This window comes from Mixophyes fleayi, chromosome 1, assembly GCF_038048845.1.
Source record: "Mixophyes fleayi isolate aMixFle1 chromosome 1, aMixFle1.hap1, whole genome shotgun sequence".
Taxonomy (NCBI): domain Eukaryota; kingdom Metazoa; phylum Chordata; class Amphibia; order Anura; family Limnodynastidae; genus Mixophyes; species Mixophyes fleayi.
The window spans coordinates 325,293,124-325,313,063 of NC_134402.1; the positions used below are offsets into that span (position 1 = coordinate 325,293,124).

Sequence of the window (19,940 nt, forward strand, 5' to 3'; positions counted from 1 at the left end):
TGTAAGCAAAAGGAAACAATCCTTCAATATCTCACGATCTACCATTTTCAGCTTGTGAAAAACACACCATGCTACAAAACATGTCTGGAAAATTTCCAATTAAAAGTTGATCACATTGAGGGACTTTTAGGTCAAAGACAATTAAGCCATTAAATAATAGATATTATCATTTGTATTAAAATATTTTTAATTTGAAATACAAAATGGTTTCACCCTGGCTAATATATTGGTGGGGGACCCTCTTCAGGTCACAAATAACTATGGTGAATTGAAATGATTTAAAGTGGAGTGTTCCTTTATAGACAACTACCTAAAAAAATCCCCAAGGACCACAATCGAGCGCTAGCTGATAAATGTCACACACTCTTACAAACTCTCCTGTAAAGTTACATAAAATGAGCGCAAGAGAGCGCGAGAGAGCGGGTGCAAGCGTGAGAAAGAGCGCAAAATATATATAATAAATATATATATATATATATATATATATATATATATATATATATATATATACATACATACATACATACATACATACATACATATATATATATACACATATATACACACACATATACACACATATATACATATACATATACACACATATATACATATACACACACACACATACAGACCAGATTAGGAAAACCGTTCTCTCTCATGAAACCACATTTGTACCAAATGGAGCAATGAGTAAGAATGACAGTTTTTGAATGGAAACCCTGCATAAACCTGATAATTGACTTCTTTAAACCGATTTGGAGAATATTTACAAGTGTGGATTGGAAGTGCCGATTTGACAGATACAATAAATTTACTACACAAGTGGGAAGACTTACATGGATTGTAAGAGAAAACTGTGCTGCTGGAGCCGAGAACAGATACCCCATGGCACCAGCTGTGTAAAACGGGAAGCTGTCATCAAGTCTACATGTACAGCTCTGTTAAGTTGCTTTAATTTCACGGAGAGCACAATTAATACTCTTCTAGTGAGACAGCCAACAAGATTTTGAAAGATGCAGTACATAGGCTCTTATTCCCACAATCTAAGTGATTAATAACTTTGATTTCTAATTAAGATGATTAAAAAGTACTAGTTTTTTTTATCCTTGCGCATAATACAACTGCCATGGGAACTCTATTGCAATTGAAGAGACGTTTTACACACCATCAGTGCTACGTAAATGTAGCCTATTGTGATTGGAATCTCCGATTTGAAATTTTGATATGATCCATTTCAGTTTATGTATAATATTACCAAACAAGATATTTTTTATGTATACTGACATGAATTACAATAGATACCATAACATTTGATGTGTGCACATTCATGGTATAAAATTATACAGGTATTTAAGATCAAGTTATTTTATGGAATCTCCGACTTACTTGACTTTATTTTTTAGGCCGTATTATGGTTTTATGCCTTAATAAATTCATTTTAATGCACGGTTCTGGATAGTGGTTACAATATCTTATACGCTCCTGTTCTGGTCCGTTTGTCTTCATACAATGGGTACACACATGGAGACCAAATTACCTGCATCTGTTTCCCGTCTGTCAACTTCATCATACACATCCATAGCTAACTCTTCAAATAAGTGATTACTTAACTGGAAAGAGAGAACGCATGTTTTTATAATACACCATGAACTAACAGTCCTAAGCTGCCACTACTTTATACTTACCGACTGAAGCTTTTTCTTCGCAGCTTTAGCCAGTTCTGACAAGTCAAGGCTGCTGCAAATAGGAAAAAGTAACAATCAGAATAAATAAGAGTCAAAATAAATGTGCAGTGGGAGATATAGCAAATAAATTAGGAGCTAGTGATTTTGGTTTTCGATCTGTGTAACGACTCAATCTAGCTACCTGCAGATTTGTTCACATAGATACAAGCTAGGGACAATAAGGAACAACACAGGTTCTGTGAGACACTCGCTTGTCTCACTTTATTTACAACAATATTATAAACATCAAAAGTTAAAATGAGTATTTATATGATCACCCAATGGTTTGAAACATTTTAGTTCTAGATTAAACTTTCATAACTTAATTACACAGTGGTTTGGGTAAACAGTGTAACAGTGTCTACAAGTAATTCATCCAGAAAATAAATAAGTGACAAAGGAGCTGCAAAACACGTCAGACTCATCGGATCACTGATTCTCCACTGCAAAGTGCAGGAGCCTCTGCAATTGATTTAAGATTCCAGAGTTGAAGACTACTTCTTCCATCTACAATTACCATCAGACCCAGCTTCTATGGCGAGTGACCAAATTGTTACAAGGAAGTAGGATTTACATGTACGAGCCCCAGCATAAATCTTTCACGGACTGCGTGGGGAAGAAATGTCTGTAATGTGATAGTTTAGTCTACTATGTTATGGGGCAGAGGCATAAATAAATAGACATTGTTATGTTAGATACATTAATTTCTAGGATAAATTACAACTCATTTTTTCATTTTCAACTATATATTTTCTTCTTATGAAAGATATTGGGGTGGTTACATGGGGCTTGCAGTTAAGAGACAATTACTTGAACATGTCCCATACTGTTTGCAGACACGTTTACACCAATCATGATAAAGGGGTGAATGACAAATGTGTCAGAAACTTTGTCACTAACATGGGGTAATCTTGGGAGCATATATCTCCTACTATAGAAATATTTTTCTCATGAGTTTAACTGTTGAAAAATAATCATTTGATTTACTCTGCTGCCAAGGTAATTATGGATAAACAGTTCACCAGGTTTCAAAACAGGAACATTTACACAGTGGACCAATCAAATGTGTTCTTTTACATCAGGCACAAAATTGCCCAATGTTGATACCTGTGTGAGCTTACAGGTCTGTTACTGAATACAATGAATAATGAGTGAAATAAAATACTTCAGATACCACACAAGAACAAGTAAGACAACACAAGAACAAGTAAAGACAAATAAGCCTGAACTAACTAATTTGTTTTTCAAAGTAATAAGCCATATTGTAGTAAAAAAAAAGCAGGCTTACGTTAAAGACAGTGTTGCCCAAATGGTGGGCCAAATGCCATGTGCTCCCCAGAGCCAGACAAACATCATATTTTTTAATACATAAATGTATATTCAAGGCCACCTCCAGCAAAAAGACAAAAAAACTTTGTAGGGTGGGTCTGGCCCACATCGGGAGACCTCAGGTGGGGGACTATGGAAGTCACATTCAAATATTAAGCCCCTCATCACTTTTTTTGACACCTCAAATCACAGCATGAAACCCTCACTCCCCCAAAAGAAAGAAAATAGTTAAACAAAGTAATGGAGATTACATGTTCTTCCAAAATTGTTAATACTTAATTAAACCACATGTGGCAGCTATTACAATCTTTGTGAATACGTCACTAACTATCAACCAAGATGGGGCAATATTTTCCTATTGCTTCTTGCAAAAATTGCTAAAGCCTAGTCAGAATAGTCAGTGAGCAGAGCTGGACAGAAGGTTTCAGGTTTTTGCCGCAGATGGGATTAAGGTTCATTTTAAGTCACTCCAGTGTTGGTGGAGTATGCTTCGGCTTAATGTCCTGTTGAAAGACAAACTTCCTCCCTTTGGCAGGAAGTAACAGGCTTTTGTCCAAGGTCCGTCTGTAATGTGCACCCTTCACCTTCCTACGAATCCTGAAAAGCGTTCCAAAAATACAAGACACTACCCACTGCAAAACTTCACTGTGGGGATGGTGTGACCTGACTGGTGTGCAGTGTTTGCATTGCACCTTACGTGCTTCTGAGCATTCAGGCCAAAAAGTTCTACTTTAGTCTTGTAAGACCACAAGAGTTTTAGCCACATTTCTGCAGTATTTTCTAGATGCCGTTTTGCACACTGTCAGCAGGAATATGGTTTGGTTTTTTTCACCAATGATTTTTCCTTGCAACACTCCCAAAAAGGTTATTTTTGTTAAATGCCTCGGAAGTTGGCAACTCTCGTACACTAAGGCTGGGTACACACTACCAAAAATTTCTCCCGAGGCGATATCTTTAACGATTTCACCAACTGCTGAAAGTCCCGATCAGCATGCCGATTCATGTGTATACATCATACACGTTTAATACGATTTACCTTCTGATCTGTACCCTTCATCTGTAATAACCATCGGCTGAAAAGATTGTGACTCTATAAAATCTATACAGATCTGCCTACACTGCTGGCCCCGAGTGCATACACACTGCAGATTTTGCCCGACATCATTCCATCATTTATAGAGATTTTTAGTCCGGTTATAAAATCAAAAAAGATACGATGTGCTTTAATATGATAAAACATGATTGTGGGAGCGTACACACTAATGCAATATAGGACCCAACAGTTGTTTATTGTGCAATTGGCACAATAATCTGGTAAAAAACCTGTAGTGTGTACCCAGCTTTATTTTCCACTGTAGCCACTGACCTCTGTAATTTGTACAATGTCACAGCTGCTTGATAGAACAGATGAAGGCGCATGGTAGAATGTACAGCATGTCCTGTATTCTGACAGTCTGATTTTACATGTATTCCCCCCCCTCTGTGACCACGTGCTTAAACTATGCCCCAGGATCCCACACTCATTCTAAACCCAGCTATATTTTAGATGGAGGTTCCTCTTAATTAACCTACCAAGATTGGCAGTCCAAGAAAAGCTATGCGATACTTGGTCTATTTGTGCCCTGGGGATTTGAAAGTACATATAACAATTAGCCTTGAAAAGAGATTAGTTTCCATTCTTACATTGTCTTCCTTTCTATTACAATAGTACTTAACCAACTGCTGAAACTACTTTCTTTTACTTTGAGAAACAATGCATAACTGTCTGTAGATTATCGTATCACTGACACTGATTACATTGCTTATCTATGGACCATGCTACAAACTGATAAGGAGACTGGCAAAGTAATTATGTAATTCCCCTTTGCAATAATAGCAGCAAGTTAAACAGAAGTATATATTACTCATTAAACAGGCCTAAGTTGCTGTTACTGGATGTATTCACATACATAAAAAAAAAAATCCTAAAAAAAGAAGAATATTTTACTTACAGCCTCCTTTTTTCCACACGCACAGCAGCAGAACAAAAGAGAAAATTAACATTACGGATGCATATTTAAAAATGTATACAAAAAAACCCCTCCACATTACCATGAAAAATGTCTACATAACAAAGCTGCTATTTACAATGACTTTCTGCAGCTGCCCTACAGCTGTCTCTCCCTCCTATCATGCACAAAAACAAAGAGCTCCATAACAGATGAAGTCATTGCTTCTTAGAACAGCCAGACTTTGAAGTTAAACTGTAACTCCTAATCACGCATATTATTTCAAAGTATGACTTTTTTTTGTTTCCACAAATTTCGCAGATGATAATAGATGCCTTCCTAAGATTCATTTCTTGGGGCATAAAACTGACACCGAACATGTTAGGAGGACAGTTAACATGCAATATATATATATATATATATATATATATAACACAGAGTAACTGCCAACGTGCTGTCATGGCCTTTGCACTTAAATGCAATGTTAGTAAATGAGCCCTAAAGAGTGGCTTAGTGTCACAGAAATGCACGGGGTGGAGTGGTTGATTCACATATAAAGAAGGGTTAGAGATGTCACAGCTGCTACAATCACTGCAGCCTCAGCTATTTGTATCTGATCCCATTAATAATGGAGTGGAGTGGGAAGGTGATATATTACTTTTCCACAGAGCTACAGTGTAATGTCAAGTTACCACCGAATAATACATCTTACATCCAGGGTTCATAATTTGGGGTTTAGCAGTCCTTTAAAACGCACAACAAAATGAAATATTACATTTATACTTTTAGCATAAATGATCCTGATGTAGTACTAGAATACAAGCAATTACAGCAATAAAGTCAGATCACAAAGCATCATAAAAAACCAAAACAAAATCCTCTATTAAAGCAGAATTGCAAACTACAGATTAAGTACTATATAAAATGACCCTTACCTGTCTGCCATGTGGGGTATAATAAAGTGCTGTCCATTCCTGTGGTCTGAAAAAAAAAAAAAAAAAAAAGATTTATTCACAATAATTTGTATCTCCTATATTGTTCTCACTTCCCGAAAACTATTTGATATAAAAGGCATTCACATTTACAATGCTTACCAGGCTTTCTCCCACACAAATAAAACGCTAATCGGTCAGTCAATTCGTGCTGAATTTCCAAAAGTCGATCTGCTAATTCATGGTGGCCACCTTGCCTGCAGGAATGAAACGCAGGAGATAAAATTTCAGTCATATTAAAAACAAGGGATAAGGAAGTCACACCAAGAACACACACATGTGAATAGCAGCAAAGTGCACAGAAATATTTAACAATACAATTCCAAAAAATATAAAAAATATCTCTAAAATGTGATCTGTGACATGGAGATATACATAACTGCCTTTGTTACGCATTTTTTAGCATCCTTAAATACCACTATCTAAGCCAGGGCTTCCCAAACCCAGTCCTCAGGGCTCCCTAACAGTGCAGGTTTTCCATATCTCTTTGCTGGAGCACAGGTGTGTTCATTACTGACTGACACATTGTAACAGATCCACAGGTGGTCCTAATTATGTCACATGTAATCCGGAATCCCCCCCAATTTGTTCCCTTGAACGCATCAAGTTAATATAAACTAAACCAAACCTGCTTTTCCACAATTATTTTTTTTTAAAAAATAAAGCAAACAAACACTTCACTGTGTCCCCGAAGTTATCGGGAAGATCAATCTTACTTTTGATTTGAACAGACTTCCTCCATGTCATGGACATATTCAGCTAGTAAATGGTAAGTAGGTCATTTTGACATTATTGATATGAAAGGGCAATCTACTTCCTCTGCACAGACTATTGCAGTAGCTACTTGGTTACAGATAAATGGCCACTCACCTTGCATAGTCAATGGGCGTTTTCCCAGCAGAATCAGGTGTACCTGGGTCGGCACCGTACACTGCAAGCAGCTCAGCCTGCAGTATCTGCCCTGCTTTGGCTGCCACATGAAGAGGTGTACTTCCCTTTTCCTTAAAAGAAAAAAACAAAAATGTCTGTCTTACTCCATAGAAACCCCGTCCTGATCACTTATCCATCACAACATTGCTACTCCATCCATAGCACTGTATGCTCGTTATTACACCGATATGGGACTACATCATACTACATAAAAAAATTAAAAAAAAACACCCATGCTTTTTGTTTTATTTCCTGAGATTCCTATAGAAAGTAAGCTCTTGTTAACATGGCCTTCTTACTTTGTTTCTTTGTACGCTCCTGTGCGGTCATTACATTTTGCAACATATCTCCACGATTGTCCAGCACTTGTATATAATTAAAAGATAATATTCCTATTGCACTTCTGTTACTGCAATATTGAGAACAAGTAAATAACTCAAAGCAATAAAGTCTCCGTCAGCTTATAAAAATTCACTTCATCAAAAAGTATTATTTTGATATGGACACTGTCCAAAAAAAATATATTTCAAATTCAGACCACTTCTCCAAAACGAGGAGTGATCGCTAGCATTTTTTGAAGATGGTGTTTTCCATCAAGAAATCCCATCCAGTAGCTACCATGAGATAAAACACGTGGATATGTTAATCAGGAGATTAATGTTTGGAGGTCTGAGTCCTTTAAGTACAGAATGCAGGGGAGGTTGAATTTAGTCTATTGAAAAATAAACGCAAAATTTCCCTAGCGTATTTTAGTCTTAAGGTCACATAAAATACACATTAACAATAGCGTGAACATAAATGATAACAGATGTACCAAGATAAACCAATAAATACAAATGATTTAGTCTGAAGTCCGCATAATCATACACAAGCAGCAACTTACCGGATTAAAAAAATTAGCCTGTGCCCCCAGAGATAATAGCCGCAGACAGGTTTCCAAATTACCAGTCCTAACACTGGAATGAAGTTGCTGGACATAAAAACAAAAACAGAGTCATACAATGTGCAATGTACAGTCAACAACTACACACAAACAAGGGTATATATAACAAATAAAACACATAACTGTTAACATATCACATTCATGCCAAGCAGTCATTTCACCCTTTAAAGCCATGAAAAGGGTTATTATCAGCTCTCACCTCCTCAGAGTTGATGTAATACAATTATTACCAGAATTGCTATTAACTGAAATATTAGTATAAATACTATTTGGTCTTCCTGCTCTGGATATCGCATCACATGGAATCAATCCATGAAAGTATGGACAGTAAAAGCGCCACTAAAACCTGAAATATAGTAGATGAAAAATATCTTTGCATCCACTGGGAGTATCATAGTTCGGGCTGCATTTCAGTTTCAGAACACAGATCACAAAACACTAAAGGTTAAGGAATTTTTTTATTTACTCAGCAAATTTTGCAAGAGAATGTCTCCTGTAATCCATCTGTGAGCGGTTTCTCCACTTCAATTTATCTTTCCAACCCCTCAAACTACCCACTTTTTATATACAAGGCATATTAGTAGACCGTCCCGAATAACCAGTTACTTGCTGACCACTACCAGTTAACACTTGGAATAGCCCTTGCTGCAGGAGGCTATATTTACAGCCCATAAAGGAGCCCCTGCGTTGTGAATTATTTAACTCTTCTGCCACTTATAACCCAGAATGTTGTATAATATGATGGCACTTTTTGCATAGATCATATTAAAATGTGCTATCATAGTGTCATATGCAAAACCCCTTTACAAGAATGCAGGGCCGTAACTAGGGCTGTGCGATAGGGGGCAACCGCCCAGGGCGCAACGCTGAAGGGGGGCGCAATTTAGGAATGTTTTAGGTTCATTCGGTTAAAATTGAGGGATAGGGGGGCGGCATTTGTCTTTCTCGCCCCAGGCGCTACAATTCTAAGTTACGGCTCTGCAGGAATGTAAGTCACACAGTATGACAACAATACTTAAAACACAAATATATTACAGAATGGCTGGTGCAAAATTGTCAAGAAACTACCATTAATCCAATTTAAAGGTTATGCTGCTAGCAGTTCATACACGTTAGTCAAACATATCAATGAGTGCATGAGTTCTGAATAGAGAGCCACCCTCTTGAAAGATAAACATTTACTAAACTGACAAAATTTCAGATAAATGTGTTCAATAAGAACATACAGATCAGATCACACAAAGTCAAACTAATGCAGAAAATATTGCTCATTTTTAAAAGCTAACAAAAGTTAAACTATCTGTATGCATTTTAGAAGGGTTGAGATTACAAAAAGGTTTGTATTTGTTACTGCAATTCAAAAGTAACAGCAATATAGGGGCTGTTTAATGAGGGGGAAAAAAAAGACAACGTTATCTACAAGAGAATATAATCAGGCAATCTAGCTGTGACAGGCATTTAAACACAGAGCGTTATATATATTATGATAAATATATTCCCTCTTCACAGATCACTGTGCGAGAACATGTCTCCTAGTCTTCTATAACAAAAACACAGCGGGCAACGAATTTCTGACATAACAGAAACAAGTGCATATAATTAGAAGACAAATGTTTACCTTACTAAGGTCTTTGGCTGTAACACTATCATCATCACGACAGGGTAATCGGTGTACAAATGCCAGCATTTGATATTTAGCTCTTATAAATTCAGCTTTGTTTGGGCTGTAAACAAACATAAAATCAACAAATATAAACAGACACATTCTTTGCAAGGATACAGTATTTGAACAGCTAGCCTCTCAATACAGGTTCTTCATGGCATAAACATACATAGAAAGTTTGAATATTACACAATGACATCAGTTCAGTTATTTAAGTGAGAAATAATGACCGATGGAACTGCATGCATTTAAACCCAATTTAGTTCAAGCAGTTCAGAACTAAAAGAGAGCAAAGAAAAAGCACAAGAAAAACATGGTGAAGTATGAAACCTCCAAGGCAAATACTTCAAAACATTCCTGGAATTACAACAGGCTGTCTTTGTGATTTAGAATAAATAAAATAAAAAAAATATATCATCTTCACCTTCCCTACTTTGGCCATGATCATAAAATGTAGATGTATGTGTGTTTTGTTATTTAATGCTGGTAAACACAATGCTACTAAAAAAAAATATAAACAAAACGGATCAAGGAATAATGATGGACAGCCAGATACACTTCAAAGGGTTCATCTTTGGCTTTAAAAGGTATGAATTACCCTTAATCTCAGTAATTAGTTAAGTCAGGGTTTCCCAAACCCAGTCTTCAGGGCTCCCCAACAGTGCAGGTTTTCTGGATCACATGTGACATAATTAGGACCACCTGTGGATCTGTTACACTGTGTCAGTCAGTAATGAATACACCTGTGCTCCAGCAAGGAGATATGGAAAACTTGCACTGTTGGGGAGCCCTGAGGACTGGGTTTGAAAAACCCTGAGTTAAGTAATACGAAAAAGACACACACACACTCTTTCTGCTCTGTTTTGTCCCCCTCTGAATAACCCACAAAATATACTTTTCTAAAAAATAGCCCTAGATTTACCCCAGCTGAGCTAAAATTTGCAGGCCCGGCTCTGATTTATTCAATAGCAGTCAGAGATGGGGCATAAAACTGGAATCAGCTGGGGGCCGCAGGTGAAAGCTTTGCCCATTAATAATTATAGTCAGAAGAAACTACCTATAGGTAACTCAAATCAACTGGCTAAATGGACCACTAGTTGGGTGCAGCTAGGTTCCTCCTTGAGAACTTGAGGGCAGCTGTCCTGTGACATGCACCACTGAATGAAAGTTCTGGCCATATGATGGCCTTATATTACCAGTTTTAAGTATATTCTATAATATGCATCAACCAAAGGGTGTAACATACCCATATTTACAATTTGAGACCCAGCCTATATAAATCAAAGCATCACTCTATTTTCCAAAAAAGTATGCGTAGAGCACCTTTCAGTGAACATCAGTCCGGTGATTAGCCTGAATGAGAGTGCCAACACCAAGGGGGTGTTTTCATGTGATTGGAGGATTTAAGTACTTGCTCTGATGCCAGAGAAGGTTTACAGAGCATTACCAGTTGACTTGCCTGCAGGAGTTTCATTACAGCCAATCACTCCCTCCCCCTCTATATGGACTAACCTACATATCTAGAGACTGTAGGGGTAGCAAACAGTGTTTGAGAGACAAGCTAGACCAAGGTTAGAGAGGAAGGCTCCAGCTTCCAGTGAGTACTGTGTGATCAGAGTAATGATAGGCATGCAGGGACAGGTAGTGAGTGACAGGAGCCCAGATATTTTACCTGTAAAGCATGCTGCCCATCTGGACAGAGAGAATGAGAGACACAATCCCATGCTACAGATAGGACATACTGTGAATGTAACCTGCAATCTAGGCATTACAATTATGCAACAAAAACCAGAATGTGGCTTATATAGACTTACTGCACTTTATCCTGGGGATTGGCTTTCCGCTTTCCACTCATTATGGATGCTGGGTCAAGCAATGAATGCTCCCATATGGAATTTGCCCCATTGCTATATAATGTCTGAACCATCTAAATAACAAAATAAAACAAGCATGTTAAAATATAACCTGATGCTATTCTGTGCAACAATATTGGTCTAAACTCTGGGCAGGCAATTTTATTTAGGACATTGTCTTTGTTGCACATAGTACATATTGTGTTCAGAATAATACTGCTGCTGTATGTCTGACTTTCGTTTGTGAGATTATTGCTCACCCAGTGAATCAGAGCTGGGCAGCATTACTTGGTTAGAATAACCTAATATTTAGATTGGGGGGGGGGGGGGGGGCGCAATTAAATGCTTAAAATAGACAAAAGTAAAAAGAAATGTCTTTAAACTAAGAAAAATGAGCCTAAGCCCATCATCTACAAAACACAGTCTATAATTTAGACATGACTAGAAGTCAGTTCAGCTTAACTACATTAAACAAATGGAAACATGACACATAGTATAGCATAAAATTATAGGAGAGAATACAAGTGGTGGGTAGAGAACAGACAAGAACCCGCTGCACACAGCCTATGAAACAGTGGAGAACAGGCTCCACATCAGCTGTCCTTGTCAGGAAATTGCCAGCATTCATTGACTGAAAAAATCTTTGTCATCTAAATGTATAAGACATCAATAAATTTCACAATTTCATTACCAGTGACAAAAAAAAAGAAGGAAATATTACATGTGTTTGAAAGGTTCTCAGGTTTCCAGTTACTTTTCTGTATAATATTTTAGCATGTATTATTCCAGTGTAGAAGAGTGTGTTTGAGAGCTACAACCTGAAGTAAATCTACCTAGGCGCTGTCTTGTTTCAATGTAATGGTGTAACGAATGCCTAAAGAATTTCTTGGCTATATTGCGCCTAATCTAGGGAAATGTACAGGTTATTAATCTGTGCAGCCAATGAGCAAACCTACATCTGTGTCTGCTCTGTGGTAATGTAACTGGGCAAACAAAGGCAATAATCTAAATTGGTATATCAAATTTATAAAAAGACTAGACCGTCTTAAAATTCTGATCTAAAAATCAACAAAAAAACATGATTCCAGTAAGATTCCATAATATCATAGCATTATCCACTGCATTTATAAAAAAAAGTCAAACAGCTATCGCTCTTTGTTGCGGCCATAACGCTGTTCTGCAACCAAACTTGAGATATTACCTGCAGCAGGGTGGGGGGCCATGGCGTGTGCTTAAGATGCCTCACTTGTGAGATGTGTCGTCCCAGGCTTCGGTGTACACTGCAGCATTCATCACAGATCAGGACGCCTCTGTTAATAGATGCCCAGCGAGGATCTGTAAATAAGAACAAAAAGTACTCACTGGTGCATCATTTAACTTATGCTTGGATGCCTGAAATGAAGCTTACATGGGAAAAGGCCAGGTGGGCTTTTTCTGTAGCCAGGTAAGATGTATACACATTGAGATCTAGAAACAGTACAAGAGTATACCTCAGCAGAGCTTTTTTGTTGTTGTTTTTATTTTATTAGCAGCATCAAACGCATGATTCATGAAAGAATACAGAGGCGTTCCGTAGATACTGGTAACAAATTCCATTTGGTAGGTGTGCAAATGTGGTTACACACCATAGATATGGTCGGTGAAGTGGCTTTTTCCAAGAGACCACTATCTGGCATGTGACCACACTAAAAATGGGTCTAATCATTTTGTTCACGCATACTTACCAACTTGGTTTCCGGGAGCCTGCCGGGGGGAGAAGCTCCAAAATGTGCGTCATTTTGGACCCGCAACGTAATGATGCAAACGCGTTATTTGACAGCGGGGGGGTGGGGCCAAACGCCGCGAATCACTGGGAATCGCGGCGTTTGTGACCCAATTCTGCCCACTTCACTAGGAAGTGGGGCACTACCTAGTGAAGTGGGCAGATCCGGGAGATTGCCACACTCTCCCGGAAGTCCGTTAGACTCTGGCAAAATGCGGGAGTCTCCCGGACATTCCGGGAGAGTTGGCAAGTATGGTTCACGTGGTTGGGAAACTTCAGGTATCGGCTGGGGAAGTAGAATGAATTTTGGATTGTGCGGGTAACACAGCTTTTTTAGGCTGTGTTGCTCACAAAAATAACGCATCTCATTGCAGTGCGCCCCCCTGCACTCGCCACTAGACCTTCCATCCAGACAAGTATGAGTAAGACTAGGGCTACACTCACAATTTTAACCATGTAATTTAATGTCATGCAATTGTTTAATCTCAAAAGATCACAAGGAAAAAAGTTATATGAGCTCTCCATGAAAAATGTCTAATTAATTGCTCGAAGAGCTTGTGAGAAAATTAAACTGTAACACTGAGTGACTGAAGACTGCAGTACTACACAGCTATTAGAAAGAACAAAAAATTGCTTATGTAACACAGTTCATTAAAAACAGTATTACAAAACTGGCAAGTAACTGCTATGAGAATGTGTAAAAGGGGGTTTCCTCTTTGAAAAACATATATTATATTTTTTTTTAAACTGGTCTCCCTTCCCTCCGGTAGTACTGCAATCTTGTTCACCACAAGAAATAGTGTAGATAGATAGTAAAGTAGTTTAATGTCTCTAGCCACGTCAGGAGGCTACACAGGAGGATTTGTGCTGTGAAATGTCACACTAGCAATACAATAAAAAAAAGCCTTTTTCACCAACTATATAAAAAAGATTAAAAAAAAAAAAAGGCATCAAAATGAAGTCAGATGCCTGCCCAAGAAGGGACGTAACGTGCTTTTTAAAGAAGAAAACAAAAATCTATGTGGGATTGCTGCTTTATGTGTTTGTGTGCCTGTGGTAGGGAAGTTACATTGTAAGCTCTACTAGGGTAAGGCCTGATATGGCTAAACAAAAATCTCTTATTATATATGTAAACATATTATGCAGTAATGAATATATAATATTAATATTTAATACAATATTACATCCCTACGCCATCACACAGCTGAAGCAATATGCCACAATTTTAGGACAATACACTAATAGAATCAGATACTGATAAAAGATATGATTTTGATGCAACAGAAAAACATTACAAACGTTTAGGAATAAACTGCACAAAGTTTAATAAGAGGAAGTAAATAAACAAGGACATAAGTATTGCAAACAGACTATTGTAGACTCTGAAAACGGCAATGAAACAAAAAACTAAACGGTGGTATTATTAGCTGGTTAAAGTCATGTGATAAAGTACACCCTCTTTGAAACCTGTGTTTTACAAATCAGGATACAAACAAGTTATTCAGCCCTCAACAAAATCTAAAATTTTACAGATATCACATAACATTTTACTTTCTCATTATATATTTAACAAAAAAATAAACCAACATGAAGAATCCATGTGTGAAAAAGTGAGGGTATCTCTTAATTATATGGGCACCACTCAACTCCACCCACCTGTCATTTCAGGGAGGATTCAGTGTTCTTGAGCATGAGTGAGGAACTCAAAATCACTGGGATGACAGTAAGGCGAACTAACAGACTGTACTACAAGGGAGAGCCCCTCTCAGTGATTAACACTTACTCATCCCACCCCTCGCTCAACCAGCTGTTTCAGGCAGACCACTTAGTCCAGATATAATGCCTTTGTAGAATGTTGCCTAGACAAGATGAGTTACCCAGCTGCTGTGCAGAACTGCAAGTTACAGCATGTCACCAATGCAGAATGCTGGGAGGGACTAGCAGGTACTAAACAGTTTTCAGTGCTTGATAACCAAAATGACAGGTGAACTGAGTCCATGTTGCAAGTGGCAACTGTTAATTAACAAGTACACCTTTACTGCTTCTATATGAAGATGCTGCTAATCAAGTGCATTAGGCTACCACAAATGTATATAAAAGCAGAATTAGTAGTTTATTAACATTTATTTATACAGCGCCAGCATATTTCATAGTGCTTTATAATCATTAGCCGTTCAGACTGGAGCAGAGAAGCAATTGTTGCCGCTTCTTGTTAGTCTGGAAAGGGTTATAAAGATTATAATGCCACTACCAAACAATTGAAGTCCATTATGCTTCATTAAGATTATTTACAAGTGAAGAATATTAGTAATAATCAATATGACAACTCTCAGGAGGATATGTAGACATTTGATTTGGATGCAAAGATTCTGAGTTGCAAGATATACATTTCACGAAAACCAATGACCTCTAACCAACTTCTGAACTGATTTTCAATGTAGATTTCAGAGACTGGCCATCTGCCAATATGATGTGGAACAAAATCCCTTTCTCCTAGCTTCAGTATGATACAATTACCTGCAGGAAGACGCAATCTGTCAGTCATAAATGGCAAAGCAGGAAGAAAACTGCTTTTTATTTCATAGCAGCAAAGGGTCAGCCTGACAAACTCAACAATTGCCACATTTAGCACTATTATAATCTCCTTGGGACTGATAGGTAACCTGAGATTCCATCAGATGACACTTATAAGGAACGGTTACCATGTACAATTGATCACAGCTTTCTCCATGCTACATAGGACCATACACTTTTGTAGCAATTTAATTTCTGCAGCAAGGTTACTTGTAGGTCATTAAAGTATGCTTATGTGAAAGCAGCCATGTTCTGATCAGCTGATCACTATTGTATTGCAGTTTATATACACATGTGTAACAAGTGTTCTGGAAATGAATAAAGACACTTCCCATACCCCCTCACAAATTTAGACTGGCAAACAGATCAGAATATGATCAAAGAACATGAACGAGCCTGGATACTAACATTAAAACAACAGTGACCCACATCTCAAACCGTCAGTCCGCCTTAGCCACTCTCACGACGCAGCATCAACGCTCGCCCAGGCAAAAAAAAACCTATCACAAACTGGTGGCACTCAGTGGGCAACTTAATCAACTTCCTTCCACAAAGGCAGTCAAAACCCTCCTCTGGCTCTGCCAATGCTATTATGAATGGGGCGACAAGGCAGATTCTATCTTGGCCCATAAGCTTCGAACAAAGAGAACCCAGAATAGATTAATATCCAACACAGACCCTGGGGGAAACCCACTTTATGACCCCAAAAAAAAGCAAATCAATTTCACGCTTATTATTCTGACCTGTACGACCTCCAAAAAGATAAAAAATTAAACGATACATGCAAAAAAAAACAAAAACATTTACCCCAACTCTCCCTCGAGCTCAACTAGCATCCCTCAACGCCAAGGTTCCCGCGGAGGAATTAAACCTCACGATCAAGTCACTCAAGAGCTTGTCGGCACCAGGCTCTGATGGTTTCCCAGTACTACAAAAAGTTGTTCCCATCCCTCACGCCTCTCCTGCTAGATCTTTTCAACTCCATCCTCCAAGGCAGGAAATGTGACAGGGTTATCCCCAAGGAGGGCAGAGACCCCCTTTTATGTTCCATTTACAGACCCATCTCACTACTGAACTTATTGCTCCTAACAGATTGGCTTCTATCATATCAATTGTCCCTTGCCGCTGAGAAGGCGTTTAAACTTGTGGCCTGGCATTTCATGCACCATACCCTCTGGGAAATGGGATTCACCAGCTCCATTCTTAGGGTATCTCGACACTCTACTACAGGCACCCTAGCCTTATATGGTGGCCATGTCTCAAAATAACACCCTTCTGGAATGAGGTCTGCCACCTGATTGAACGTATCACTCAAGTAGCGTTACCAGATAAAATCTCCTATCACCTCCTCCCATGTCCAATTTCGGATACCCTGAAACATACACTAAAACTGATCAGGAACATTCTACTGACAACATGGTGTCTCACTGCCCACAATTGGAAAAAACTGACACCTCCACTATTCAAGCACCACCACCTCCAATACTCCTTTACCTGGAGCATCTGGACATCTTATTACGCCAATGACCATTAGTATAAAACTCACTTACAATACGCCACATATGTTGCGGTTTCTCTCCGTCAACTTTCTACTACAAACATTCCCCTGGTGTCCCCTCTACCATTTGAGCCCTCCTCAAATGACAATTCTATATGACTTTGGATTCAATTGGACTGTATAGCTCATGCCCCTACCTCTCTTTTCCTTTCTGTACACCTTTCGTGATCCCCCACCAGCTTTTTGAAATGAAAACACTCAATAACCATTTTAATTAAAAATAAAACACCAGTGAAGCCCCTTGCAGTGCATAACCAGTGATTGCCTCTATGGTTGGAGAGGGCGAGTGATGATTAGTGCTATATTAGGGAGACCCCTGCCTTTTTCAAATATATTTAGTGTATTCCTGTCAAAGGCAAGGATTAACATTTACATAAAGAAAGGTAGGAAACACAGTCACAGAGAGTCGGCACTGAAATGGGTCACATTGGCAGGTCTATACTTAGTGGAATTATTTCAGTCACAAATCAACATCTGTAACAGCTACTGGGAGGTTAAGAACTCCGAGCAGTATCCTGGTGGTTAAAGCTTTAAACCATTCTGAACGTCAATAACTTCATGTAAGAAAACTCGTGATTTAAAAGAGCCTTCATGTAGGGATACTTTTAAGATTAACTGAATGAGGGGGGAAAAAAAATGTCCAGAAAACTGCTTTTACAGTCATGGCCAAAAGTTTTGAGAATGAAACAAGTATTGGTTTTAACAAAGTTTGCTGCTTCAGCATTTTTAGACCTTTTTGTCAGATGTTCCTATGTTATACGGAAGTAAAATTACAAGCATTTAATAAGTGTCAAAGGCTTTTATTGACAATTACATTAAGTTTATGCACAGAGTCAATATTTGCAGTGTTGATCCTTCTTTTTGAAGACCTCTGCAATTCACCCTGGCATGCTGTCAATCTACTTCTGGGCCATATACAGACTGATGGCCGCCCATTCTCGCCTAATCAGTGCTGGGAGTTTGTCAGAATTTGTGGGTTTTTGTTTGTCCACCCGCCTCTTGAGGATTGACCACAAGTTATCAATAGGATTAAGGTCTGGGGCGTTTCCTGGCCATGGACCCAAAATTTCGATGTTTTGATCCCCGAGCCACTTAGTTATCACGTTTGCCCTATGGCAAGGTGCTCCATCATGCTGGAAAAGGCATTGTTCGTCACAAACTGTTCTTCGATGGTTGGGAGAAGATGCTCTTGGAGGATGCTTTGCGCACAGGCTTTAAGCAAACAAAACAAAAAACCCCACTGCCTCCCGATCACCCCAAACCAGCGGCCTGGGCATGTCTCCGCTGGGCTTATGTGTGATCTTATAATGATGTATGGGCAGCACTGACGTGAGTAGCACCCGTATAATTAACAAGTGCAGTTTATTTTCAGATTGACGGCACTTTCATAGAGCATTTTAAATACTCAAATCTTGCAAGAAACATTTTCTAGAGTTTTCATTTTAGAATTTAGATCCACATTACGCCTACACCAACATTTAGTATACCTTGTTCTGCCAGTGTTACAGAAACTCTTCTAAATTAAAGGTTTGCTTATTTACTACATTTAGGAATAAAACACACACAAAAGACAACATAACAAAAGCTTTAAAAAAAACTTGTTGGATCAGTATGGGTGTGTACCAGACAATAATAAAAAGTTTTCCCACATATGTATATTATGAAAAACTAGACAGTCACATTCCACAACAAAATCTATTCCAATTATCCCTATAATACTTTAGTCTTTTTTCTGTAATGTAGAATTGATTATATTAATTGCATGAAAGAATAACTTTGCAACTTCAAGACAGACCAAGAGAAAACTAGACACAAGGTATGAACAGCTAGCTGGTAAAAGGTTAGTGAAACAGGTTAGGATAACCAAAGTATCAGTTTGTAATGAGATATAAAGGAGATAGATCTTCACTACACATTGGAAACTGGCACTAGATAGTACTGATGTACTGTGAAAAACTAGGGAACACTGAAGATTCAAAGTTGGTAGCAACTGTAAAGCAGAAAAAGTGGAATAAAAGTGTGCAGACTTCAACAACCCAACACTAACTTCATGCACCCATTAGACATGAAAAAACTTCTGCAATCCTCTTCCTGTCTTGACCAACAATAGATCGCATGTGCCAACCGACACAAAACAACTGAAATCAAACATTATACTCCAAACATTAACACTACACACTTACAAACTACATTGTGATTTGCACCTAATACTCCTGGTGCATTCTGAATGCAAAACAATCCTAAAATGGGCATATTTTGTGTCTATTGCTGTCAAAACACTAGAAAGAAAGAAGCTGTATTAAAACAGGAAGACAGGATGTAGCTATCTCACAAAGATTTCTGTTGCACGCTAAGCAGACATTTACATGTATCCTTTCTCAGCAGGGAGTGCAAGTTACATGTACAATTATTAGCTACAAGCTAAAGCTGGTTTGTCAAGAAATTCATATTCCAATTATCCTCAACTACATCACATTTTTCATTGATATGCAATTAATTCTGCAAAAAAATAAAAATCAAAACACCTCAGATCTTTTTGTAGCAACCCCATTTTAAAGAATATATCTCTCACACCTCCCTCCTATATAACACTACCTTCCCTTAAATCAGGCATCTTCTGA

The 19,940-nt window shown here is 38.2% G+C and overlaps 1 protein-coding gene across 10 annotated transcripts in view; it reads right to left on the bottom strand.

Annotated features, from left to right (window-relative positions):
• Positions 1-19,940, bottom strand: part of GIT2 (GIT ArfGAP 2) — a 57,004-nt gene that overhangs the window by 35,487 nt on the left and 1,577 nt on the right. For 8 of the 10 annotated variants that reach the window (XM_075214365.1, XM_075214382.1, XM_075214377.1 and 5 more), the window contains exons 2-10: positions 12,627-12,760; positions 11,387-11,499; positions 9,528-9,633; positions 7,850-7,936; positions 6,907-7,037; positions 6,139-6,233; positions 5,980-6,025; positions 1,689-1,740; positions 1,541-1,613 (exon numbers count right to left, since the gene is read on the bottom strand). In XM_075214365.1, coding sequence (XP_075070466.1) covers positions 1,541-1,613; positions 1,689-1,740; positions 5,980-6,025; positions 6,139-6,233; positions 6,907-7,037; positions 7,850-7,936; positions 9,528-9,633; positions 11,387-11,499; positions 12,627-12,760 — 837 coding nt within the window. The remainder of the gene's footprint in view (positions 1-1,540; positions 1,614-1,688; positions 1,741-5,979; positions 6,026-6,138; positions 6,234-6,906; positions 7,038-7,849; positions 7,937-9,527; positions 9,634-11,386; positions 11,500-12,626; positions 12,761-19,940) is intronic. The other 2 variants (XM_075214371.1, XM_075214378.1) reach the window with 1 other exon arrangement.